This window comes from Rhinolophus sinicus, linkage group LG03 (genome assembly GCF_036562045.2).
Source record: "Rhinolophus sinicus isolate RSC01 linkage group LG03, ASM3656204v1, whole genome shotgun sequence".
Taxonomy (NCBI): Eukaryota; Metazoa; Chordata; class Mammalia; order Chiroptera; family Rhinolophidae; genus Rhinolophus; species Rhinolophus sinicus.
This window is the reverse complement of record NC_133753.1, coordinates 176,732,542-176,758,722: the sequence shown is the minus strand read 5'-3', so window position 1 is coordinate 176,758,722 and position 26,181 is coordinate 176,732,542. Positions and strand designations below refer to the sequence as shown.

General features: G+C 42.8%; 1 protein-coding gene and 1 long non-coding RNA gene across 8 annotated transcripts in view; one reads left to right on the top strand and one right to left on the bottom strand.

Moving 5' to 3' along the window:
* LOC141570725 (uncharacterized) overlaps positions 1 to 4,867 on the top strand; it is a 52,360-nt gene extending 47,493 nt beyond the window's left edge. The window contains exons 3-4 of one of the 2 annotated variants that reach the window (XR_012495168.1): positions 2,199 to 2,291; positions 2,718 to 4,867. This is a non-coding gene — a long non-coding RNA (uncharacterized LOC141570725). The remainder of the gene's footprint in view (positions 1 to 2,198; positions 2,292 to 2,717) is intronic. The other variant, XR_012495169.1, reaches the window with a different exon arrangement.
* Positions 1 to 26,181, bottom strand: part of PRLR (prolactin receptor) — a 151,051-nt gene that overhangs the window by 20,467 nt on the left and 104,403 nt on the right. For 3 of the 6 annotated variants that reach the window (XM_019737293.2, XM_019737292.2, XM_019737294.2), the window contains exons 2-3: positions 19,379 to 19,440; positions 2,624 to 2,732 (exon numbers count right to left, since the gene is read on the bottom strand). In XM_019737293.2, coding sequence (XP_019592852.1) covers positions 2,624 to 2,693 — 70 coding nt within the window. In that variant the 5' untranslated portion in view covers positions 2,694 to 2,732; positions 19,379 to 19,440. The remainder of the gene's footprint in view (positions 1 to 2,623; positions 2,733 to 19,378; positions 19,441 to 26,181) is intronic. The other 3 variants (XM_019737295.2, XM_019737296.2, XM_019737297.2) reach the window with 1 other exon arrangement.

Here is a 26,181-nt window from a genome sequence, read left to right as displayed (position 1 = left end):
CCCTCCTCTGTGGGCTGCCCTGATGTCGGCAGGATGGAGAGAGGAAGAAAGGGAGAGGGGAGAGAGAGAGAGAGAGAGAGAGAGAGAGAGCGCTTTGTGGTGGTGTGTGTGTATGCGCTGTGAGACGGAGATACCAGCAACCTAGGATCAAGTGATTAACTGTAAAATTTCAAAACAGAATGAACATCAAGAGTAAGATGGATACATATGGACAAGAGTGTGTGGCCCCTCTGTAATCCCACGAAGTCTACAAAGCAGATACCCACCCACAACATAAGGGTGACGGTGAAACGAATTCTCCCCCTTTGCTGATACAATACTCTGGCCCTTCTGCACTCTGCTCCCTAATCTACATCTTTCTGCCATTCCCACACAATTAATCTCTGATCTTTTGGTCTTTCATTGCATCACTGATGCTCCTCCTTCAGCTGCTTCCGTTCCCTCTCCCTCATCCTCTCCTTTCCTTTCTTCTTCATTTTTCCTTAATTCCATTCAACTTTGACCTATGACCCAGTTTCACAATATAACTCCCCCTTGTCCCCACCTCCATTTCTGAATCTTGGTTTTTAATCCCCTTTTCTCTTACATGTCTCCCTCTCTCCTTGGGTGTTTATGTGGTGAGGGGCAAAGGACTTCGTTCTAATTCTACGTCCCTTTTGGGGGTAGGAAGCATGGTAAGAAGTGGGGGAATGGGTAGCTGCTCTCCGGATTACGGGTTGCTATTATTATCTAAGAGCCGCATCCAGTTCCAGCTGGAAGGTAGAGGCCTAGAAAAGGTGATGTGGGAGATATGATGTCAAGGGAATGGAATGTTTTAGTTGCCTAATCCCCAAAGCTCTTGGTGAGCTGGCCCCTCTTCTCTTCCTTATCTGTCAGGTCCAAAGAAGGAACGCGCGACCCTGAGAGTCTGCGGGGTGGCTGCGGGCTCGGGAGCCACGCCCGTGCACACAGCCCCAGTCCGTCCTTTGCGCTGAGATGGGTTCCCAAGCACTTAATTCAGGGAGTGAGGAGCAGAGAGGAGAGTGGTCACGTGTTGGTCTCAGCAACTCTGGGGGTTCTCTTTCTTTTCTCTGGCGCTTGTCCTCCCGCCTGTCGCGCTGGCTCCTGGGCCAGAACTTCTAGCTAAGCAGCAGATCAGAAAGAGCAAGTCTGGAGGAGAGCATGTATAGGAAGAGGCGAAACTGGTCAGAGAGAAGAATGTAATGGACTGGTATGATCGTGCACAGGCGGGGCGGAGGACGCCAGGCTGATGATAGTGGGCGCTGGCTGGGGTTGAGCTGCAATCCAGTTCCCAGCCCCACAAAAAGCAGTCCCTGCCAGCCAGCCTGGAACTCGCTCTGCCAGTATCTGTAACACTGCTTGTCCTCTAGGGAAAATTTCCTCAGGATAATTTCACAGGTGGAAGCGAGGGATTTGTTTATGTTTTTGTTTTTGTCATGGCTGGGAGGAGCATGTGAAGTAGCAAGAAAAGTTTATTGAAAAAAAACCCAAACCCTATGGCTCCATAACGAGCATATTCAGAAGCTAGTTAAGGCAGTTGTTGATCGTTTGAGTACTTAAGGTTCCCCAGCGGATTCTACTGATCTCTGCTTTCCTTTTTCTCTCTCTCTGAAAGCTTATCTCCTTCCCATTTCACTGGTTATTAGTAGCACTTTTAGGAAACTCAGTAGAGGACAATAAACTTGTGAAATTACAATTAGTCATATGTTCTTTTCCCCCACTTTAGAGAAGACAGTTAAAATTAATGGGCTGTCTCACTATCCCTATAGAGTGCACACAAACACAGGGACAGCCTCCCAGGTGCCGTACACACAGCTACACACATACACCCACATACAGCCCACGTCAGAAACACACACCCACACAGAAATATACCCAGATGCATACTTAGAGATGTACACACTGGTACACGCTCAGGAATGTGCACATACAGGGAGGTACACACACAGATGGGTACTCACACAGTACACACAGAGAAGCATTTGCAATCCGGCACATATGGAGAAGTTGATACACGCACAGGTATATCCAAAAGTACACACACCCAGAAAAATTGGAAGGGTAGACACACAGAAATGTACGTATAAGCACACAGTCCAGCGTAGCTGTGAGCTTCACTTCTCCCGTTAGCACAGGTAATAGAGTTGGCTGTACCCGTTTCCCACCGTGTAACAGCAATCCCTTTTATCTCTTAACAGTTTTTCAAAGATTTTTCACATACGTTATTTCATTTGAGGTGGAGGAAACATCACTGTCCTCACTTCGAAAATGTGGAAATCCACAGAAATTAGGTAAGTGGCTCAAGGTTACCAGCTAGTAACTCACAGAACCTAGACTGAAACTCTGGTTTCGTCGTTTGTAGAGCTGTTTCATTGCACTCCCAGAATGAGGTGGAAGTCAGAACCCAGTGACAAGCTTTTGCATTAATTGCATTAATTAATTTGCATTAATTTTTGCATTAGTTTTAATGCCAAATATATTGCAAATAACCGAATAGCAGCCAATGACATGGGCATTTTCATTTCTCATAACTGCGTTGGAAGAAGACCGTGATATACTCTCCACCCTCTCAGTAAACACCCCAGGATTTGAATTAAAGAGAGCAGGACTGTCTCTTACTTACCATTCAGAAGATTGGTGTTGAGAAAAAGTAGCAAAATGAAAACAAATGTGGATGCCACATTTTCCTTCATGTTGACTTCCTTCTCTTTCTACAGGAGCTCAGAGGTTCCCTGGAAGAGAAGGCACCAGACAACGTTTTTGAAATGACAGTCCAGTCAGGCACATGCACCACTTTATTCTGAGTGTTTGCAACTGATTCTTGCTCCTTGCTTAATGTGAATGACAAAACAGGAGGAAAGGAATGTAGGAAAATGTAACATGTTTGGATGGCTTGGCTCAGAAGCATAGATGCACACATGCTGGGAAAAATTCCACCACCAGAGGTCATCAGATGACAACGTTCAAGGGAGCTGTGTGGCTGTCGGCTCCTTTGCACAACCCCCCCAAAAACTGTTCTCTTTCCAGTCAACAGTCACCTAACAATATATCACCCATTTTATGTGACATAGATTGTATGTCCTACCAGAGAACTATTCCGGGAGGGCTTTGATCCACCAGCCAAAAGTAAACCAGGCTGAAAACTCAGTATACTCAGTATGACTCCCACCCGGCCTCATTGATGCCACTAAGATGGGGGGGCTTCCCCTGGAGGTTCACGCTGAGAAGTTTCTAGAAATCTCCTGGGCTATAAGCATGGCCGTGAACTATATAGTGAACTCTAGTGAACCTCCATGTGGTTTATCTCTCCCCTTTGGAAAAGCCCCATAAACAAGAAATGACAAGCCCCAGTAATAATTCAAATCCCTTAGGTTCAGTGTTCAGTAAATTTTGAACCTGCAGGCGTTGAGAGTTTTGAGCAACTTATTATTAATATTGTATTTTTTTTTTTTACCCTTGGAACAACTTTCAAAGCCTCTAAATGTCCTTCTAAGAAAAAAGGATTTTTAAAGATATTTGAAAAGGGCTTACTCATTTGTCTTGTTAGACTCCAAATGACTTTCAGAAAACAATAGATTTAATGAACGAAGTATAAATTCTAGGAAACACATGGAGTACATTTTCCTTTAAATTTTACGGTTTTTCTTTTTAATCAAGGGAAGAACATCCAGGGTCAATGTTGCTCATCCTGGGACATTTGAAATAACTGAGTGTTATTTGATGAGCCCCGAAAAGGCCAGCCTTCACCCATTCCTCTTGGTCAGAGTTCCCCATCTGCCAGTTGGACAACATCTAGTGGGCTTCTTGAAGGCTTTGTTCACCTGCTCCTAGCTCTCTGAGACATACTCAGGACTAGAAGTCTTAGTGACAGCAGAGATATGAGACACATAAGTACCACCATGTTGGGCTCCTGTGAGGTAGCCGGGGTGCTATTCTTTGGGTACCTTCTAGCCCCTCTTCCAGGATTCCTTCCAAATGTCCTTCCAGTTTGTACATTCTAAACCACCTGCTCCGTGTAACCCCTCAGGGTCATCTCATTTAAATCAAGTTGTTAAAGGCTCATAATGGGTTTAAAATCACGCCTACCACCTATGGAGCACTACGGGCTGGCCACAGTGTTAAGCATCCGAATCAGTGTTACGCATCCGAATCATTTAAATTTCTTTTTTTTTTTTAAATTAAAGTTTATTGGGATGACAATTGTTAGTAAAGTTACATAGATTTCAGATGTACAATTCTGTATTACATCGTCTATATATCACATTATGTGTTCACCACCCAGAGGCAATTCTCCTTCCATCACCATATATTTGACCCCATTGACCCTCATCTTCCACCCCTCTTCCCCCTTACCCTCTGGTAACCACTAAACTATTGTCTGTCTATGAGTTTTTGTTTCTTCATTTGTTTGTCATTTAAATTTCATTTAGCCCACACAACAGCCCCACGAGTAGCACAGGTTCTCATCATCCCCTTTTAACACACAAGGAAACTGAAGCGCGGAGCAGTTTAGTAAACTGTCAGTCACGGGTCATCGGGAGAGAGAAATATGGCAAATCGGAGCACATACGAAGAATCATCCCAATTTGTGGACAGTCTGTGATCCATGGTGCAGTTATCCCTCCTTTTATGGGGGGAGACAGTGGAGACAACAGAGATCTGACCCGAGGTGAGCAGCATGCCAGTTCTTGGGCAGGCATGGAGTCAGGAAAGTCAGAGCTCAGAGAGGGCACCTCAGCTACACGCCCTACTTGTGCCTCAGCATCTCGAACACTTTGCTCCCACTAACCCACCTTCATTAGGTCTGTATAGCCCCAGAAGAGTTCTTTGCCCTGGAGATCTGGTGATCCCAGCCTGGCTTGGGGATGGAAATTCCACCCTCTGGCTGAAGAATTTCTATAATATCCTTTTATTGAGGTTTCCCTGCTCTTTTGGGCAAGGCTTCAAAATGCTTGCGATCAACATGCTATAAATCACACCTTTTGGGGAGGTCAGATGCTCTCCAGACATCTCTGCTGAATCAGGGCTCCATGTGTTTTGCAAAGGGGAGCAGGGTGGGGACAGGCAAGAGCAGATATTGTCATCATCACTTATACTTTCTGGTGCGTTGGTCCAGGCTCAAAGACACTCTCCTACATAAAGTTTTCCTATAACAATGTTTTCAGGAAGTATTTTATTGACTAAAACAAAACCATTTCCCCTAGGATTTCCTAAGATACCATGTGAGCTTTCTGATGCCAGGGAATTCGACATACTCATAGTGCTGGCATTACTGTGTTTCTGTAATGATTTCCCAGTTCATCCGCATCTTACTACCCAGCAGGACAAACACAGGTAAGTAAACCTTCAGAGAGAAAGATAATCACAGTTGCTCACTCCTAAGGGAGCTGTATTGAATGTTAACCCTGATTACACACTGTGCTTTTTCCCAGCATTAGGCACACCTCCCACTGTCCCTGACCATTGTTAATGGTTGACAACACTAAGCAGAGGATACATTGGTTTTTTGTCTCTCTGAGTCCACCCCCCTATTTCAAGCAGGATCTCGATCAAGTTTATTCACCCCACTTGGGGCTGGAACACACAAACAGGGTCCATAGCCTATTTTTAACAATGGTTTTTAGCGATGGTTATAGCACATGGCTCCAAATATTTTGAGTCCAATTAGAAAAAAGTCAGCTCCATTACCTCCCTCCGCCCAAGGACAATTAGCTTGGCTTCACTCCTCACTAGCTCTCTGGATGTGACTGTGGTTATGGAAAGGCAAGATATGGAATGAAAGAGCAGGTCTGTATCAAGTGAGCAGCCCCTACCTCGTCCATGACCTTGCATCTTTATGCTCCTCCCATTGTCTTTCCCGCCATGCCGTCCTACTCTGGTATGAGCCCACGAAACCCCTTCTTCCTCATTTTGCTCTGCATCAATGCTGAGTTTGTCCCCTCCCTCTCTTTCGAAAAGCTTTCCTTCAATACCTTCTTCCATTAAGCCAAGTCTCTTCACACAAGCCAACAGTTGAGAAAGAACTCTGGCAATTTTTTTGCTCTGGCAACTTGCTGTTCTGAGAAACAAGAAGGCGCTGTCCCTGGATGGAAAATCAGGGCCGAGTCCCATAGCCGATACTGACCACACTGTCCATGGTAGAAAGGGCACGCCATAGGAGAGAAGGCAGGGTGGCTTCCTTAGACGTAAAAATAAGCCATCTGAGATTCCACTCTCTACACATCTGCACATCTGATGCACCCAGCACTTGAGCCAATCTTAAATGCCAGTTATCTCAGCTCTGCCATTCTGGTATCAGGTGGTCTGCAAAGTAAGTACAGTCCCTACCTTGTGCTGCCACATTTGCCATTGTTCTACTTAACTATCCCAATGTTCTACTCAAACTTTTGAGTCATATCACTGACTCTAGAAACGGCACTAGTACGCTAGGCAGGGATTCTGAGAACCTACGTATGTCATATAAGCATGATTCAATCCAAGATCTGGATTTCTTTAAAGACTGTCACACATAAGACATGCACAAATCATAAATATTCTGCTCAACGAATTATCACAAGCTGGATATGTTCATGTTACAATGAGGTCAAGAAACAGAACACGAATTGCACTGGTGTCTCTTCACAATCTCTACCCACCCCTCCCCAGTAAGAACCACTCTTCTGACTTCTAACACAACAGATTGGTTTTGCCTACATTGGGACTTTATATAAATAGAATCATACAGTGTGTATTTTTTCGAGTGTGTGTCTCTGGCTTCTTTCATTCCACATTGTGGTACGATTCATCCTTGTTGTTACATGTAGTTTTACAAAATTCATTTTTACTTCCTTTCATTCGTCTTCATTCATATTACTTTGCATGAAAGACCATCATTTATTTATTTATTTATTCATTCTACTCTTGATGGACATTTGCCAGTTTTTGGCAAACTTTGGATTTTGCTAAGACTGATGAAGGCTCAGATGGCAGGGAAGCCTGCGTCCCCATAGACACTGTGTGCTCTTCTCCAATTTCAGTTCCCTACCATAAATGGTCAGGACACTGCCTGCCATGTCTCCTGATTATTAATCCAAATCAAATTTCAAATGCTTCTCTTGTCCTAAAAATGCAAAAAGTCTCCTTTCTTGTAACAAAATTTAAATACATCCACCTATTGTTTCAAATGTTAGGAACTGTGTGAGGTGCTTCCTTGGGGGTTTGCTGGGTTGGGGTCCTTTGCCCACTAGGTCTCCTTACCTGCTGCTCCACTTGGGTTAGATGGCTTGTAGCTAGAATAACAGGGAGAAAAACCCCAGATGGACCCTGTGGTTTCCAGGAGTCTGGCTTGCCTTTCCAATATGGAATGCCAACATTTAGTTTGGAAAACAGAGGACATAATCTGCTCAGGGTGGGAGAACAGCAGGAGGGATTAGCAATTTTATACCAGGCTCAAGGGGAAGGCCTTTATACAAACTCTGCACAAAGTCAGTCATCAATGACTGCTTGTAGAATGAATAAGTGAATCCATGAAGCCCTAAAGATGAAAAAACAGAACAAGACTCTAAGATATGGGGTGAAACTCTGCATATAGGAGAACACATCCTATGCTAGCATTATCAACCCTAGACTTGGAGCCAGCTTAGTATTGTCTTTTGCAGGAGAATTGAAGAGGTTTTAGGAGAGTATGACAGCCGATCTTTGATGCAGACATTGAAAATTGGGGATGTAGTGCTAAGAAAATCCTGACCCGAGGGTGGGGAGATAAAAGTTCTAGCTCTTCATGTGATGTGTGCAAATGTGTGCCCCCAGTAATGAGATGTTTCTCTGTTCGTAGCCAGAGCACATACTTACACATTTGTCTGTGAGCTTTAATAGCACGACCCTTGCTCATGTGATCATCATTATTATTATCTTTTAATCACTGAGATTTTCAAGTTTATGTTTTATTGCTTCTCAATAATAAAGTTTCCATCTTATTCCCTGTATTGATAGAGCCTTTGGTGGGAAACATCTGGCACTTTCCACAGGGCAATCACTTCTCTATAAAATGACCATCATTTTAGAGCCCCACACTGCAGTCAGAACATCGTGGCTTTATGAAAGCTATTAGAAATAGCATAGAGGCTGATATCAAACGCCTGCCTCAGATGCCAGGTACCCCTTCTACCTCCTCTGCCGTGAACCCCAGAGATTCCACTGAGGGAAGAACTTTTGGAAGACGCTGCTCTGTGAGGAAGCACCCTAGAGAAGGGATGGTCCCGTGCGAGATGATGGCTGCGTGCTGTGAAAGGCAGATGACTAGCAGAGGCAGCATTCGTCCAGATTGGAGCTGACTCGTAAGGGGACCTCAATAGAATGATCTCCTGGCTGCCAGTCTCGTTGGTAAATTGTCACTGTGATTCTTGTGCCTTTACACTGCCGTCACTTTAATAAAATAGGACACTGAGTGCTTCCCCATGACTAAAGGTATCACTTCCAAATCTCATCACACCCTCTCCACTTACTTGCATAGCATCCCAGCAGCATCTCTGATCTGACGGAGGCTGGTTTTCACTCAGCCTGCTTGGCTTGGAGGCAAGAGTAGGACCCGGGGGAGTTTCAGTTCTCCCTGCCAGGGCACACTTCAGACAGTGGTGGAAAACACACAGTGGTTTAATTTTCAGTGAAACTAGTCCCTCATGAGATCATCAATCAGTAACAATTAAAAAACATCCATAAATTGTAGTTTACAAAGCTGTGGCACAGACATCCACTTAGGTTTTCAATTAGGACCACTTAGAACAAATTAGCTTCACGGTGAACCACATAGGGAACTTCTTACAAATACTGACTCCTGTGCCTGTCCCTAGAGATTCTGATGAATTGGTTCAAAGTTGGGGCCACTGACAATTGTCATTGAAAAAGAAAGCCTTTGAGATGATTCCAGTGGAAAGACAGGGAACCACTGGCTGGCATGATGTCACCTGTCAGATAATGCCTCTGCTGGGAGGCTCCATCTGACAGAAGAGGGAACTGAGGCTCAGAGAAGCAACTGACTCTATCTACCATCACACAGTGCAGGCACACCCGGGAATGCTGTCTTTAGACTCTGAGTCTTGCCTCAAATTAGCAACATCAAAGGTAAAATGACAAAACTTTTATTCAGATGGTGATCCACAGTTTATAAAGCACTTTCACATCATTACCACATTTTATTCCTACAGTAATCCTGTGCAGCAGGCAGGAAAGCTATTCTTATTGCTATTACTACTTCTACTACCTCATTGCTTGCATTTCAAAGACGAGGAAACTGAAGAGCAAAGGGTTTCACACTTTCTCATGTACTTGCTCACTGCTCAGTAATTCTACTAGCTCTGTCTGCTTTCCTACCTGGCTCACTTCCTTGTCAACCAAACTATGCTCAGCCTCATCCTCTGTGGGCACGCAGACATGCCATGCCAGTAACACCAGCATGGATCAACCCCCTTCCTCTCACCCCACACCCCAGAACAATGGGAACAACTGCAGTCACAGGACCCCTGCATGTTCCCAACCAGAAAAGCAATCCATCGGCCATTTAAAAGGAAGATTGTGGTTGTGCTCCTCCTGTTCTACAGGAGATCTTCGATGGAAGTGGCATTGGCTGCAGCCAAGGAAGGGAGGAAAACTAAGAGCAGAGTTCAACCAGAAGATTGGCCTGAGTTACATCAGGGGAGACGGGGGCCTCCGCCAAGTACACAGAAGAAGGAATCTTTTATTTATTTATCTGTAGGTCTCACTGGGATAGCTAAATCTGCTTGAGCATTCATTTGTGCATTCATCATATATTTATGACTCTCACCTCTCTCAGTGCATCGCTCAAATGCCACCTCCCCAGCATGCCTTCATTGACCATCGTCATCAAATTCAATCCACGTCCAGCCGTGCTCCACCTTTCACATTCCCCGTGTCCCCCTGACTGTTCTCCACAGCACTTCCTGTCATCTGACCTATGATACTTTTTCCTAATTTCTCTGTTGATGGTATGTCTCTTTCACTGGACTGTAAACTCCATGAGAAAAGAGATTATGCAGGACCGTGCCTGAAACAGTGGCCTATAACCTAATGATCTTACAACGTTCAGTTTTGTGTACGGTCTGGAAAACCTACTTGTCATGTCTTACTGAAATCATATCTGCCCCTTCCAGAGGATATTGCTCTTTTTGCTCCAACCAAAAACAGCATATCAGCAACCAGCAGCTCAGTAGTGCTAGAATGCTCCTATTTCTCTTCCCTTTATAGTGTTTAAGCATAGGGATTTTGGTGCTAGATTATCTGAGTTGGAATCTTGTTTCTGCCACTTACTAGATGTGTAACAGGCAAATAACTTCTTTGTACCTCAGTTTTCTCATCTGTAAAATGGGAATAATGCTAGGACCAACTTCACAGGGCTATGCTGAGAGTTAAATAAGTTAGTATTTGTAATGAGCTTAAAACAGTGCCCATCTTATAATGAGGACTATACAAATGTTTGCTAAAATCCCTCCATTCCCCCATTGTGGACTGCTTCTCCCCACTAACTCTCTCCAACCCAAGAACTTCAATGGAGGTGGTCGGGGTGGGAGCTGACTGCATTATTGTCCCCAACTATTTGCTCCCTCCCACTCATAGGATTACATATCCTTCTCAATTTGGCTTTAGAGACAGAAATTAATTTTGATATTACCACAAGAACAGTATTATTTGAAAGAGAAGTTTACTAATACCCACAGTTCTGTGAATTGCCAATTTATTAACAAGTCAAAATGCAAATTGTTTGGGATGCTTTTCATGGGTGTGCCTAAGCAGAGGGGCTACCGATACCTGGATTTCTGGAATGCATTTCTGAATGTCCTTGATGGTGTAAAAGATCCCATTATAATCCCCACCTTTTCTTCAAAGCTCTGTGAATGTGCCAAGTACACAGAGCCACATGGGCCCAGGGGGCCAGTATGGGAAGAGCAACAGACAGTGACTTTAATTTAACCTCCTGTGCAGTTCAGGAGATTTCCTGCTTAATAGAAGTCTTCTGAGCACACAGTAGTACTTACTTGCTTGCAGAATTCCAGGTGTGATAGCCTCCAATAGGCACCCTAGTTCTCACTCTCTGCCCACCTGGAGGCTACATGCAGCCTTAAGTTACTTCATGTATTAGCAAGAGCAAGGATCTTATGGGTAGACAGGTAGCATATTTCACAGCAGACAATTGCTAGGCTTCTCTGTCATCCCTTCCCAAATGCCTCTCCCTGTCAGTTGCCATATCTTGCTCCTCTACCTTCCTTCCACACCTCCCGAAAGTCCCCTCTATAATTCCAAGGAAATCTACTCTTAGATTTGGCTTCCATATCTCGTTCACTAAAAAGGCCAGGCTAATTTTTAAAGAAATTATAACCATCTAGCGTTCCCCAAACTATACCCTACCATATTCATGGCTCCCTTTCCGCGCAGGAATAATACCTACAGCTGCTAGAAATATGTGATTTCTCAATATTGTTTCAGAAGTGATAGTATTGATACATGGCCACCCAACTGAAAGCCCCGTTGCCTCTTCATCCTCAGTTTCAGCTTTCCTTCCTCCAGGCAGGGACTTCCTTGGGTCCCCAAGAGTGGAGGATGCCCTGCCTACAGCGGATCCAGGACCTGACCCTGATGTAGAACTGATAACGAGTCCTGATCCATTTTTCTTTCTTTCCCCACCCTCCCGGGCTAGAAGCTTATTGATGTCAAGAACCATGTTGATTATTTTTTTCTTCTATATTCCTCATACTTAACACAAAGCTTAATGCATAGAAGGGACTCAATAAATGATTTTGAATAAATGAAATTTATTGGGTGTCAGTTGCATTTAGAGGGAAGCTGGTAAAAATTTTATTCTCTAAAAAGCTGTTAATTATTGGAATATGTAGTTGAAAGAAGTAATGCCTTGTCTATCTTGGGTGGTTTAAATATTGATAATAATGGCACTGTATATTTTAATAGGATTTTTAATTTTCAGAGTATTTTCATAGAAAACATATTTTACTATATTCTTTTCCCAACCCTTTTCCCAACTCTATGATTTCATTGAGTTTGCAAACACTTCTGGCTGTTCATTGGTTGAGGTAGGACTGGTACCTTGCCTTTTGAGTATAAATTGTTACAACCTTTCTACAGCTAACACTTATTAAAAGCCTGAAGAATATAGATGCACTTTGAATTGGACAATACACTTCTAGAAATTTATTCCAAATGAACAGACCTGTGCAAAAAACAATTCTGTGCAGAAAGAATCCCTCAGTGTTATTCATAAAAAGAGGATGTTGAAAACAAAATTTAAAAAATCAAATCATAAAGGATTATTGCACTAGATCATGTATGGACGTACAATGAAATCTTACTTAACTTTTAAAATAATGTAACACAAAATTTTAATGCTATTGAAACATGTGAAAAGGAAAAAGAAAACTGGATACAGAAAATAGATGTGTTTGACCTCAATTCTAATACATGTATCTCAATATGTGCACAGAAGAAAGGCTGCAAAATATATATACACCAATGTATTAGCAGTGGTTACCTCTGGGAGGATGATTCTAAAATTAAAAAATATATATTACCTTTGTAATGAAATAAAATAAAATATTACTGAAATACCTAAATAAGTTTATTACTTTTGTAATTGGTGGGGTGGGGGGAGGGAGGGAATCCTTATAAAAATTTTACTACCACGAAAACAATCAGTGAATGAAAGCCTAGCATTTCACGGTGTAAATACATGGAAAAGTTCCCCACCAGTGTGGAATGCAAAAATTGCTTGTTTGTGTTTTAGCAAAATTTTCAGCAGCTGCTGACAGCCAACCACCCTGTGTTAATTAGTGTGTGTGGCTGAGCAAACACTCTGCCTCTCAACAGTGCGTTATATCCCACAGACTGCTCACTTGTTTTTAAGAATTCCCTCTACTTCTCCGAATTCCTTTCTGTGTCAGTCTTAGCATTATTTAAAATACCCAGGGGCGACTAGCCATTATTTGCTGTTAAGTCTCTGGCAAGTGGGTGACAGCCAATTTCATGGAAAAACTCCTTTTTCAGAGCTTCAGAGAAGGATGGGGTCATCTTATTAAACAGTTTAAGAAATTCATAGACTTCTCTCTGAGAAGCTGTTTTGCTCTGGCCCCTCAGCTCTGTTCATCCTTGGTATGTAAACAAGAGGACCTGAAAGTTCAAAGGGTGGTAAAGAGGGGAAGCTCATGGGTTCAAGGTTAAAGCCCCTCAATGCCGGTTCCCAGGAGTCTGAGCATCTCTGCCACATCTTGAAACCACTACCAGTCCCAAAGTCCCTCTCTCTCCACTCAGTTTGCTTCATCTTGTACCAACACATCCTGTCTCTAGTAGATTTAATCATCACCCTTTCTCACTCATGTACAATATGTTCTTTCAAATTTGGTTCTTCATTCAAAACTTCTGGGCTATGTATCCAGAAAGATAATTACTTGTCTCTCTTACTGGCTTACAGCCACTGTTTTTTTTTTTTTACTCAGCTTCCCTCAGAAGCCCTCTCTTAGCAGAAAAACCACTTGTCCAATAAAAAATGTAATGGCTGGGATCCTTAGTTAGGCAGGGTCTGGTAGAGCAATAAATACTCCCAGTGCAGAGTCCTGCATGACAATGGGGAGAAGAACGGGAAACCAAGATTCACCCCTTTTTAATGCATTTTCAGAAAAATTCAGGGTTGACCTAGTTTAGTGGCTGGAACATCCATCCATCCATCCATCCATCCATCCATCCATCCATCCATCCATCCACCTATCTGTTTTTCAACAAATGTCCACTGAGTATCTATGATGCATGGACAGAGCCCCAAGAACATAATATTGTGCTAAAACAACCTTCTGAGTACTTAGTCTGGTGTTGAAGAGAGAAGCTAGTAAAAAGCTTAAATGTAAATGATACTAGTATTACAAAGGGAGTCTGCAGGTGTCATGAGAGCCAATAGCAGGCAGATCTGACCTGGTCAGCGAGGTAGGAGGCCTCCCTGGGAATGAGGAGTGGAAAGCACCCCTCTGTGTATTCACAGCCCTGTGTATAACTGGGCATGGCAGGTGATGCTGGTGGCTTCTCCAACAACCGCTTTCCTTTTTGTTTTTGCTCATAGAGCTCAGTTTTGTCAGCTATCAGCTGTCTAGTCCCAGGGGATGAGGAGGTATCAGTCTAAGGTAACCATGGTAACCTCATTTCCTGTTTGTCTGTGATTGGTTTAGGAGTGGTTATACAACCCCCCACCCCTGCCCCCACTCTTCAGTTCTGTCCACTGAGCTATAGCAGAAGTTTTCCGGGGTCAGCTGGGAAACATTTTTCTCCTTGGTGAAAAAAAAAGAGTAGGGAGGAGAAGTCTCCTGCAAGTGGAAAGAATCTGGGTCGTGGCGGTATTGTGATATTGTGAATGGCTAAATCAAACCTGCAACTAGTTTTCTCAGGACTTGGGTGTGTGTTCTATGCCCACTGGTGAATCCACTTTTAGCCAGGCCTCTGACCTTGGGGGGATTTCATCAAAGTGTAGTATGGCCAGCTCAGTGGTGGAATTGATGAAATGGGTATGTTACCGATTCTAGTGGCTGAGAGGTAGAGAATGGCGGACATTGGCCGAGAAGTACCAGCCAGCATGTTACTGTAAAGCAAAGGAACGAAGTAGTGCGTTGCTAGGGTTATTGCTTTATTGGGCACATTTAAAGTAACCATTTTGTTTTTGTCACTCTTCTCACTATTACTTTATCTATTTGATTATCCTTCTGATTTTTCTTTCCCTTCTCTGGACAATGGCTGATTTAGTACTAGACAGAGCTCACTAGTGAAATTCCAGTATTCTTCATATCTGTATATTTATGTGCATGCTATGTAAAGGAAATATGGAATCTGATGTGCTGCTTAGCCATGTATGTAAGTGGCTCCCACATGGTGAGAAATTCTTTCAAATTTGAGAATAAGTCATAAATATTTGGCTACAAACTGTTGGAAGTCCTACAAATGGACTAATTTGATCCAATTTTCTGGATACATGATCCTTTTCTAGCAAACAAAAGCCATTGACATGTTCCGGGGGTCTCCTACAGTAGATTCAGAGTTTTGGGAGCCACGAAAGCAGTGTCTTCTGGTGTCTTGCGCACAAGAAAACAGATTCAGTAGCTCTGGTGCCTAGGCTGCTGTGAGTGCCATTTCCTCTGCCGTTTTTAGATTCTAGTTTTTGTGGGAAAAGTCATCTCGTTCTAGCCATGGGTCCACTTTGTCCTTTTGCTCAGCAGCTCTCAGGAGTCACTTGGTAATTAAAAGTCCATGAGATGGTTAGGGGCTCATGGCTCGGAGTTGGATGTAAACTGAGGTTGCAGCATGATCCGAAGGAAGGTCCCACCTTTGGAGCTGATACACTGAGGGAGCTGAACAGGGACAAAGTAACACCCATCCCCTGAGAGAGGTGGTTCTGCCATTTATCTGTCAAATTGACTTTGGCCCATCTCTTCCTCTTTCTGAACTTAAATTTTTTTCTGATAGAAAGCCTCAGAGGGTCTCTGTTTCCTCAGCCAGTTATTGTGAGGATGAGATGAATTAATACTGTGACAATGCTCCACATTACGGCAAGTACTACGCAAGTGTGAACCAGAGTTATTAGTAAGGGGTGACCATTGCTCCGCAGATCCTCTATGTCCCTCAGGCGCTCTGATTCCAAATGGAGAAGGTGTTCTTTTCCCCCTGAATGTCTTTTGAATGTCTTGGGAGTTCCCAGACTCCCAAGGGTGGGCTTTTGGATACTGACAGGCTGCCATGTGCCATCAGGATGATGATTTCCTTTTGGCTGGGAGCCCAGTGACTCCTGTGTGTGAATGAGTCTTTGAGCCCCTCTCAGCACAGGATTCAGAGGAGGGTTTCTGGCTTCCTAAGCCGCTCACAGGTCCTAGGGGCCACACAGTGGAGGAAATAGGACCCAAAGCCAACCGTGGTCACTGCTTTATTTGCAAGTGTGAAACTAAAGAGCTTTGGGGTGGGTGAATGCATGTTTGCTCAGCGCTGAGCCCTTGGCAAAGCACACAAAGTTTGCCTTTGGCCTTGTTTCACTTTCTCTTTGGAATTCTCTTCTCTCTTTCCCTACAGAGCTGGTGATTTTGGGCTCCCCGCACTTTCCAGAACTCTCCATTGCCAGTACCAGCTTCAGTCTAGAGGAGAGCTGCACAATAGAACTTTCTATGATGATAGAAATGTTCTGTATCCACACTGCCCAATATGGTAGCCACAGCCACAAGTGGCTATTGACCACTTGAAATGTGGCCAGTATGACTGAAAGACTGAATTTTTACCATTGTTTAATTTCAGTTAATTTATATAAAATTGCCTCATGTGGCTAGTGGCTAGTGTATTGGGCTGGGCAGATCTGTGCAGCTCAATACCACAATCATTTCAGTCTCTCCACTGAAATCAGAATTAACCTGTCCTGTGTCCCAATTCCAAGGCCCTCTTCTTAGAGATGTACCAACAAGATAATCTGATAAGCAAATTCCTATCCATAAATTAACATCTTATCTCTCTTAGGTAAGTTCCTAAGTTTTGAGCAATGCCATACTTTAGTCACAGCAGAGGCTCAAATGATAGGAATTTGAAGGACTCTGGCAGGCAAGTATGGCGGATGAAAAGATTATGAGCACAGAGTTTTAGACTCAGTTCAAAGCACACTCTATGGATGGCACATCTTCCCCAGTGTCTGAGGCTGCTTCTAAGTTCTTCCCAGGCTTCTGCAGTCTGGGGAGAGTTAAGGTCAGAGATGTGCAGATAGGAGCCTAGGAAGTGGGGGTGGGAGGGGGCTAGAAATGGGAGAGCTGGAATGGGAAGAACCCAAAGGATGCCCAGCTCTTGTAAAAGAACATGGTGTGCCAGTCAGAGTGTTATTCTGTTTCACCCTGGGGAGAGGTGCCAGGGAGAGGTTGTTAGGGAGTAATTGTTACCATTGGGACAGGATTAAAGGATTAACAGTTGAGTCAAAGAGCCCAGAAACCAGACAGAAGGCCACAGAATGGACTGTGGCACTTTTCGGCAGAGTCTCGGACAGGAATTGTATTTCTACTCTTCATTCTAATTCCCCTTAATTTTAGGGAGGTTTTTTTCTTCTGAATTCTTTTATGAACATTGCTTTCTAGATATTCTTTTCACCCTGAAACTGAGCTGCGTTCCTGTTTCCTTGGACGACTATGTAACTGCTCTCAAGTTCTTGCCTGTGTTTTCACAGATACCCACTGGCATCAGAAGCAGCCTTACAAACCAAAGAGTAGGTTGCATAAAGGGTAGGAGGTAATGGGGGGTGGAGCTCTTGAAAAGGGATCAACTGGAGGCATAAGAGACACACATGGAGATGAGCAGGAAGAGCATATACCAACCCTAGAGATTTTACCCTTAGAGCCTTCGCTTGCTTATTAAATCTGCTAAATAAGCAGATCTGCTATCACCACCTACCTGCTCTTCATTCTTTGAGAAATGAAAAAATGGATTTCTAGTTAAGCCACTGCCTAGAATGCATGCTGCCTGTGGTTTTAAAAACATCAAATTTTATGAAGCAAATTGGAGACTAAGTCTCAAATCTTTTGTTCCATAATGTAGTTTATAAATAAGAATAAGGACAAATGAAAAATCACAGCCAGATCCCGCTGGTGCTTTGCAGCACACTTCAGATTACATAGTTCTTTTCTGGACCTCTTTGAACGCGTGTGAAGGGAAGGTCTGCTCAAGGATTTAGCATTACCCTGCTCTCTCTCGTTTGCCTTTCCTTCAAGGAAATCTCATGAGACATTTGGCATCAAGGGACAGACACCCAGAAAGAAGAAAGAAACTCAGAGAAGCCAGTCATTTGGCTGGGTTGATTCACCGGTTGCAATGTCTCCAAATACTTCTGGGTAGGGCTATTATGCCACAAGGTCCTGTCGTGCCAAATTATTTTGACAACTATGGCATCCTTTCTGCAAGTACTTGTAATGTGTGCTCTGAACACTCTCAATTTCCGTCCATTTGCATAAAAATGAAAGTTCTTGTTGAACTATGTTTCTCCGTGAAAGTGAAAGTGATTTTGCCCCCCCCCATCCCGACCCCCAGGGAATTTGGTAATGTCTGGAAACATTATTTTATTGTCAGTACTAGGGGGGAAATTTTGTCCTCCCTGGAACCTTAGGCAATGTCTGAAGACACTGTTGGTTGTTACAAGTGGAATGGGGTGGTGTCCTACTGGCATTTAGTGGGTAGAGACCAGAGATGCTACTAAGCATCCTTCAATGCACAGAACAGCTCCCATGACAAAGAATTATGTGGCCTTGAATGTCAACAGTGTTAAAGTTGAGAAACTCTGGCACAAAGAGAAAGCTCAGGCTTGGTTCTTGACACTGAAATGTCAGCTAGCCCTCAAGGGACTATCGCTTTTTCAATATTGGAAGAATAGTAAATACTATGAGGTGGCCTCAGGAACTACTAGCTTAATTTTGGCTAGAATTCTCTCCTACTGATGACCTAGTCAGTTTCATATCTTCATGAATCCTCAACTTCCTCTGAAGGAAAGGACTTGCATTCTCAGGGTTACACATGTCAGGCTGGTCTCAGCTGGTCTAAATCCCATTTTACGGTGGTAGATATAGAGGCAAGCTCTGACACTTGATTTCTCTATCTGTAAAACGGAGTCATAATACCTCATGACCTATCTGTGCACTGGGGCTGGCATTCCAGGAAGGTAGAATAGGGGCTTGGTGTTTGAGCTGGCATGAAGGTGGAATGTGTGAGGTAAGTGGTAATAGGATATTGTAGGTGGGGAGAGGAAACCAACAGTTTGCAAGAATCAAGCTCAGTGGTCTTAGGTCTATAAAGTGATTTTCCTTGCCAATAGTAGGTAGGGAAGAGCCTGAGCCCATCGTCTATGAGTCTTTCCATAAAGTCTGTCAATGGGTTGAGAGGGAGGAGACACATAACAGCAACAATATTAGGAGGCCTAAGGGGGCCCAGAAAGCTATGGCAAGAATTTATGTAGAGCTGCTTGGGAAACTATAAGCAAATAGTATTTCTTTTTCGGATTTTAAAATTAACATAATCATTGTTGAAAAATCTCTCAAGTACAGAAAAATATAAGCAGAAAATAAAAATATCCCATACTTGCACCACTAGGTGCTATCAGCTATTAATAGCTTGGTATTTTCTTTGAGAAAAACAGAGACAGGTTTTCGGAGCAGGACAGACTGGGAGATTGAAAGGTCTTGGAGAAGAGCAGAATGCGACAATGTGGGTATTGACTGGTTTGGAATTCTTCTCTCTGTGAGTCAAGATAGTTGAGTCCCCACCTTTGCCTGGATGAAAGGCACAGTAGGACAGATGGGTGGTCTTACAGAGAAGCCCATGGTCAAGTTCCCCGTACCTTCAGGGTTCATTTGGAAAGCATCCTTAGCGTTCTCCTCCATGAACAGAAGAGTTCTTTAGCTGAAAGAGGAAATGACTCATTTCAGTTCAATGATGACAAAACAGGAGACGCCATTTCTGACTCACTTTGTAGCACTAGTGTGACTGAAATCACTGCATTTCAGTGACAGGCATAAGACAGCTCTAGTTTATTGAAATGAGTTTCCTGGCAACTTCATTATGAAGACATTTTGAAGTTATTGAAAAGTTGTAAAAAGAATAAATACAGGAAATCCCATGTACCCTTCACCCAAATACCCTAATTGTTAGTATTTTACCACATTTGATTTATCATTCTATTTCTTTGCTGTATACACAAATTATTAATTTTTCCTGAATCCTTTGGGAATGATTCAGGAAAAGTCATGAGGCCTCTTAAATATTTCAGCATGTTTTCTTAAGAACAAGAGAATTCTCTTGCATAAATACAGTGTAATGATTAAAAGCAGATAACTAACATTGATATAGTACTTTATCTGATATGCCAATTTTACTCCAATGTTGCCAGTCATTCAAATTGGGATTAGATTTTATGAAACTTTGTCCTGGAGAACTTGAATGAAATTTCTTGACAAATCCTGACATAGCCATGGCTGAATTGGGAATTTGGCCACTCCAACTCAAAGCACAAGTTTGATTCTATCTCATGGGTTCATATGAGCCCTGGCAGAAGACTGCTTTTCAAAATGTGAATAACTTTGGGTGAGGACAGCGCTATTCGCTGGGTGGTTGGTTTGGGGCTTATATCGGTTTGGCTGAGCCCATCAGGAATCTTGGTTCCCACCTTGCCCTTTCCAATGTACCTGGCTCTAGGTTTTGTATAAGGGCTTTTAAACTCTGGGGACTGACTGACCTGGGTCTGTGAGGCATGAGGTGACAATTGCTAATAGTTTAGATCTGCGTTAGAATACAGATGACTTCAGGACTTGAATACAACATGGGCTCGTATGTCTGCAGTTACTTTTAAAACTTTGTTTTGATACATGGACAGCAATTCCTAATTTAGTGCTCAAGTTTGTTTTGCACATTTCATGCAAAAATACATAATCTAAATATAGTAGCAGAACAAACGATGCTTTCAGATAATGTCTATGTCTTAAAAAATCCAGAATCCAGATTTTCCCTTGAGGAATAGAGAGGCTAATTTTCTCTATACTCAGCTGAGTCAACTGAGGGAGGAGGAAGTGGCAGGCAGGAAGCTGAGGGGAGCTACCAGGGCCTCCATGCCATTGAGAATGTCTCACATACATACTTCACTTTCTCAACGGTTCCTCCACTGGCATAATGAATGGAGAGCCCAGACGTCTTTGCAACGAAAGCCTATGAGACTGAGGAGGGCCACTGGAGGATAAAACAGCTAGCCCCAAGGGAGCGAGGTGTCTGGGGAATCCAGAGCTTGTGACACAAATGTCTGGGGCAGCTTTCTCAGAAACCACCAATTTTTCTCCCTAGAATGCAGTGATGCTGAATTTTTCATTTTAAAAACTCTGAACATTATAGAATGTATTTTAGATTCTGAGAATCATTTCAGGACTTAAAGCCCTCTCTTTGATAATGTCTAGCTCTGTTCAGAACAACTCCTGCTCTGCTCTGTATCTCCTTAATAAAATTCAGATTCATTTTATACTCTTGGGGGGATACCTGAGGAGTCAGCACAGGCTGGGGAAGGGTGCAGAGGGAGGGGGGCACAGGATGAGGGCTGCATTGGGGGTGGAAAGTCTGGAATGCAGAGTGGCAGCAGGGAGAACTCTGAGTCAGGAGGACATACTCACAAAGGAGATCATGGTCCTTTCACTCATTTCTGTAGTTCGACAAACATTTATTGAGCGACAGGCCTTGGGCTCACTTCATTCATCCATCTGTTTATTCATTTGGCATTTAAAAAATGCTTGGCACACCATTTAGCCCTTGTCATTCTCTGCCCCAAATCCTGCACCTATTCTGGTCCCGCCCTGAGCCCTGTGGGGCTGACTTCTGTGGCTCTCTTGCCCTCCAGCTTTGCGTTGGGTTCCACCCATGGTAGGCAGAGGGTGGGAGGTAACACATCAGGGTAAGTGGTATCCTCCCTCCCTGCCTTCCTCGTGGCTTGGTTCTGGCAGCAGTTGTGTCTCCACTACTGCAGCTCCAGTTGGATATCTTCCATGGCTCCAGATATCACAGTGTCCCAGCATAATTGTTCTCTCTCCAATTGTCCTTTATGCAGAGAGGGTAGTGACAAATTCCCTTGTTAGTTCTCTCAACCCTGCTCACAGGTGTGTGTAAATGGTGTCTTTATTATATTCTCTTAAAAATCTTAGCTGAGTATGTGATCTTCTTCCTGTCTCACCCTGACTGACACAGCCCTTGAATATACTAGGTTGGTGCAAAAGTAATTGTGGTTTTGGCCTTTATTTTTAACCTTTTAAACTGCAATTATTTTTGCACTAACCTAATATTGCTGAGTGTTTTTTTTTTTTTGGTTGTTATGGACAGGCTGGAAAGATATAAACTTTTGTACATAGTTTCCAACACCAGGCTCACCAATGCAGGGTGAGGAGGCACAGTTTAACAGAATTTCCTGGGGACAGAAAGTACTTAGAGATTTGGTCCTTTATACACTCAAGTACTTTGAAGCAGTCAAACACCAACCTGATGATCTCTGGTCATGTAACTGCAGACCCAACTCAAACTGTCCCTATCTTGTTTCTTACAAGATACCATGTTGTTTTTCAGAAACAACAGAACAAAATCACAGGTCATGCAGCCAAAGCATGTGCAGAGGAGAAAATATTGTAAATTACACCCAGAACCAAACTTTCTCTCTGCCACGGAGCCAAAGGACTGGGACATGACCAGACCCTGAAGGCTGGAACACTTTCAGAAGTGAAGGGCCCGTTGTCCAGCAAGATCTGGTGCTGAAGCCTCTTACCATATCTCACCATAAATGGTCAAATCCTAAAAACACTCCAATTGCAATTTGCCCTGCCAGACTTCCGCATACCAGCCTGTTCCCCCTAACCCCGTAAAACTCGTCCCAATCTCTTGATCAGAGAGGCAGATTTGAGCCTTGCCTCCTGTCTCCTTGCTGGAGACAAGGAGATGAAGCTTTTGTTTTCTCCAAAGCCAGTGCCACAGTGTTGGCTTCTATGCACATCGGGCAGTCTGGTGTCCAGAGCAAGAGGTAATAGCTACTCCAATCTGCCCCCATTAGCTGCTGCTCAGAGTTGTAGGCCCAGTGCTGGCCTTCCCACTTTAAGAGAAGACACGCTAGTTGGCTTTACGTGTTCCAAGGTCTGTCATAGAGAGCACAGGTCAAAACACTTTTCTTTAAGGGTCAAATAGCAAATATTTTTGACTTTGTGAGCCAAAGAGAACTTTGCAACGTTCTCTGTTGCAACTGCTCTGCTATTGTAGAAAAGCAGCCACAAATAACATATAAATGAATAGGCTTGGAAGTGTTCCAATCAAGTTTATTTACAAAAATAAATGGTGGGCTGGATTTGGCCTGCTGGCTTTACTCTGCTAACTGTTGTTACATAGGGCAAAAATGGATTTATTCTGGGTGTGTTCAGAAGGCAGAAGTTGGATCAATGTGTAGAAATCAGAGAGGTATATTCGTGCTAATTTTAAGGAAGCTCTTTCTACTGGTGATAACTATTCCTAAATAGAGTGAGCTGTTTCATGAGACAGTGGGTTTCTTGTCGTCGTAGGAGTTCAAAGAAAGACTGAGTGTTGTAGAATAACTTTCTGCAAAGCACAGAGAGGAAATCAGATAATGTGGGAGGTAACAATGCCTCATATTTATGCGTACTCAGCAAGTACTACAAGCATCGTAAGTCTAGCGTTTATGTTCCTAGAGGGAAGGGAATGTGTCATATCAATCTTTGCAGCCTGCCCACTCCTTAAAAGCCTAGTATAGTGTTTTAAACATGGTGTGACCAATACATATGTTGTCAATTGGCTCTTTAAGTAAAATCTTGCTGACAGATTAATTAAATTAATTTGTCTTTAGTACAGTCATCACTACTAGTCATATTAAATTAGTTCCATTATTTCTAATAAGCTTCAACATTTGAGGATATTCACTGTAAAGAATAGACATAATAGTGAACAGTTATCAAGTTCTGAAAATATGCCAGCTGTGTGTGCTAAGTACTCTACGTGCATGATCTTATTTAATTCTCCCCCCAGACCTATGAGGTAAGTACTATTACTATCCCCATTTTATTGATGAAGAAGCTGAAATTCAGAACAGTTTCATAGCTGGGAAGTGGCATAACCAAAACTCGAACTGGGATATCTATGCCAAAGGTTGTGGTCCAGCCACAACTCTATTATGCTTTTCATTCATTCATTCATTCATTCATTCATTCATTCAATAGTGAATTGTTTATTCACTATTCAACGAACACTGATTGGTTGCCTGCTATTTGACAAGTACTATTTTAGGTACTGAAGATACAGCTGTGAATACAAACAGTTCAAGTTTATGCTCTGGAGGAACTTACACTGTAGGTGGAATAGAGTGGGGGTAGGTATACGATTGACAATGAGAAGATATCAAATGGTAATTCATCAGAAGACACAGATTAAAAAGATAATAACTATTTCTTGTCCACACTGGAACTTCAAGTATAATTCTAATTAGTGAATTCACCAAAGCTCTTCCTTGTTTAATTGGAACATTGGCCCAAGTTTAGTCTTCAGTCTTGACAAATTGTCAGATACTCAGGGGTTCAGGAGAAGCTTCAAGAATTCTGGCACCTAACACAGATCATATCTAGAAATTTGAAGATATGTGCATGAAGCCCTCAAAGTGAAAATAGCCCGATAAAGCACTCAGGAATCACTCTTCATGGGCAAGTCTAATCTGAGTGCCATCAAACTGGAAGGCCAGAATCAACAGATGAAACGGGGTAGAAAGAGTCAGTTCAGTTAACACAAAAATAAAAAAGAAAACAACTCTTTTTCTCTTTCTTGGAACATAGAAATAGAAAGAGCCTAAGTCTATCTCCCAGCCCCAAGTATCAAAAATCAGCATTTATAACAAATGCTACAATATGGAGGATGTCTGACCCCCTATAAAACACAGGCACACACACCAAATTGGGGCAAGGGAGTGGAGGGAATCGATGGGAAATTATAAAACCTTCACTGAGATTGAAATTGACAGGGTGGGAACCAGAGTGCTAAGGGTTAAACAGGCTAAAGCAAAATAAATTGTCGAGTCCAACAGGCAAGTCCTGACTAGGAATGGGAGACAGAGCCCCAAGGGCAAGGGCTAAGGAAAGTTCAGAGGAGGAAGTGAAAGAATCCAGGACTTCTGCATCTTTTTGGGTGCCCAAAACAAGGAGTTTGGAGTGGATGGCCTAGTTAAAGGCACAGGATAGGAAACAGACAAGTAGTCGTAACAATTTTGCAGTTCCAGAAATCCTTTCATTAGTAGATTGAAAAGTGACTTTTAGGTTAGTGAGTCCTTATAACATCAGAACACTCTTATTAAGAAAAATGGCTGGAAAACAGAGAAAGGCAATAATTAGTTAACACTTTCTGACTACCAGACACTGTTTTTAAGCACTTTAATGCATCGTCTCATTTAATATTCACAAGTACATTTTGAGAATTAAGTTCCATAACAGAGACCAAAATGATGAAAACCATAATGACATTGGGAGGGAAACTATAAAATGTCAGCATTGGAAACAAGTACTAGTCATTCGTTCCTTTGTTTACTCATATATGTCTTCAGCCACTAATTATGGAACACCTAATATGTGCTGGGTACTATCTAGGGTCTGTGCATGGATGATTTTATTGATTTTGTTGTTCAACAGAAAGGCAGTAGAGTGGGCAAGGGATTGAGGGTTGGAAAATCTGGTTTTGTTTTTAGCTTTGCCCCTAACTGATCCTGTGGTCCTTGGACATGTCACTTTTCTTCTCTGTTTAATGTCCTCTAGTGTAAAACAAGGAGCTTGAGGGCTTTTAGAACTTAACATTAAAATACTCAGTGGCTTTATAGTCCATTACAATCTATAATGAATATTCACTTATATTCTGTCATTATACTCTCCCACTCCCATTAGGTAAATAATATTTATTCTGAAGCTTTAAAAGTGGGGATTTGTCCAGGCTTGAACCCAATTTCTCTACTATTTCCACTAGAACCCTCTGGCTTCTGTGTATGAGTTTATGCATAATTTCCAGAAGTATTATAAGAGAATTGGGTGCAAAAAAGAAGAGATCTAGGAGATACAGAAGACAAGGAGAAGTTGAGAGTAGAAAGGAAGAGGTGCCCACTCTCAGGGGCTTTGTGTCTAGTGTCGGAAACCATTCAAGGCTGTTGTGATCACTGAGAAAATGATCCAAAGGCACAAGAACAGGAAGGCCTCTAACTGGAGGAAATTATATGGAGGCAAATTTGAGTTCAATAAAAAGTAGACAAGTGCCTCACTGGACATTCCACTTGCCCATTACTGGGTAGAATTATAATGACTGGGTCATGTTATAAGTCAGAAGGCCTGGACTCAAGAGGAAGAATAAGTTTTTAATGGTGATTATGCCCCGAAACCCTGGAGGGGTTAGACTTGGATCAGGACTGGAAGACCAGTAAGGGGACTTGCAACTCTGAAATGCTGTGATTCTTGGAGACTGAAGGCTGACAGCGTAAGCTGCAGTCTATAACCTACTCCAGAGTTTAGATATTCCTGCCATCGTTGGCTGGGAAAATGCAAGGCCCTTTTCCAGCTACCGATACTCAGGCCAAATTCTCAATTTATTTCTTTC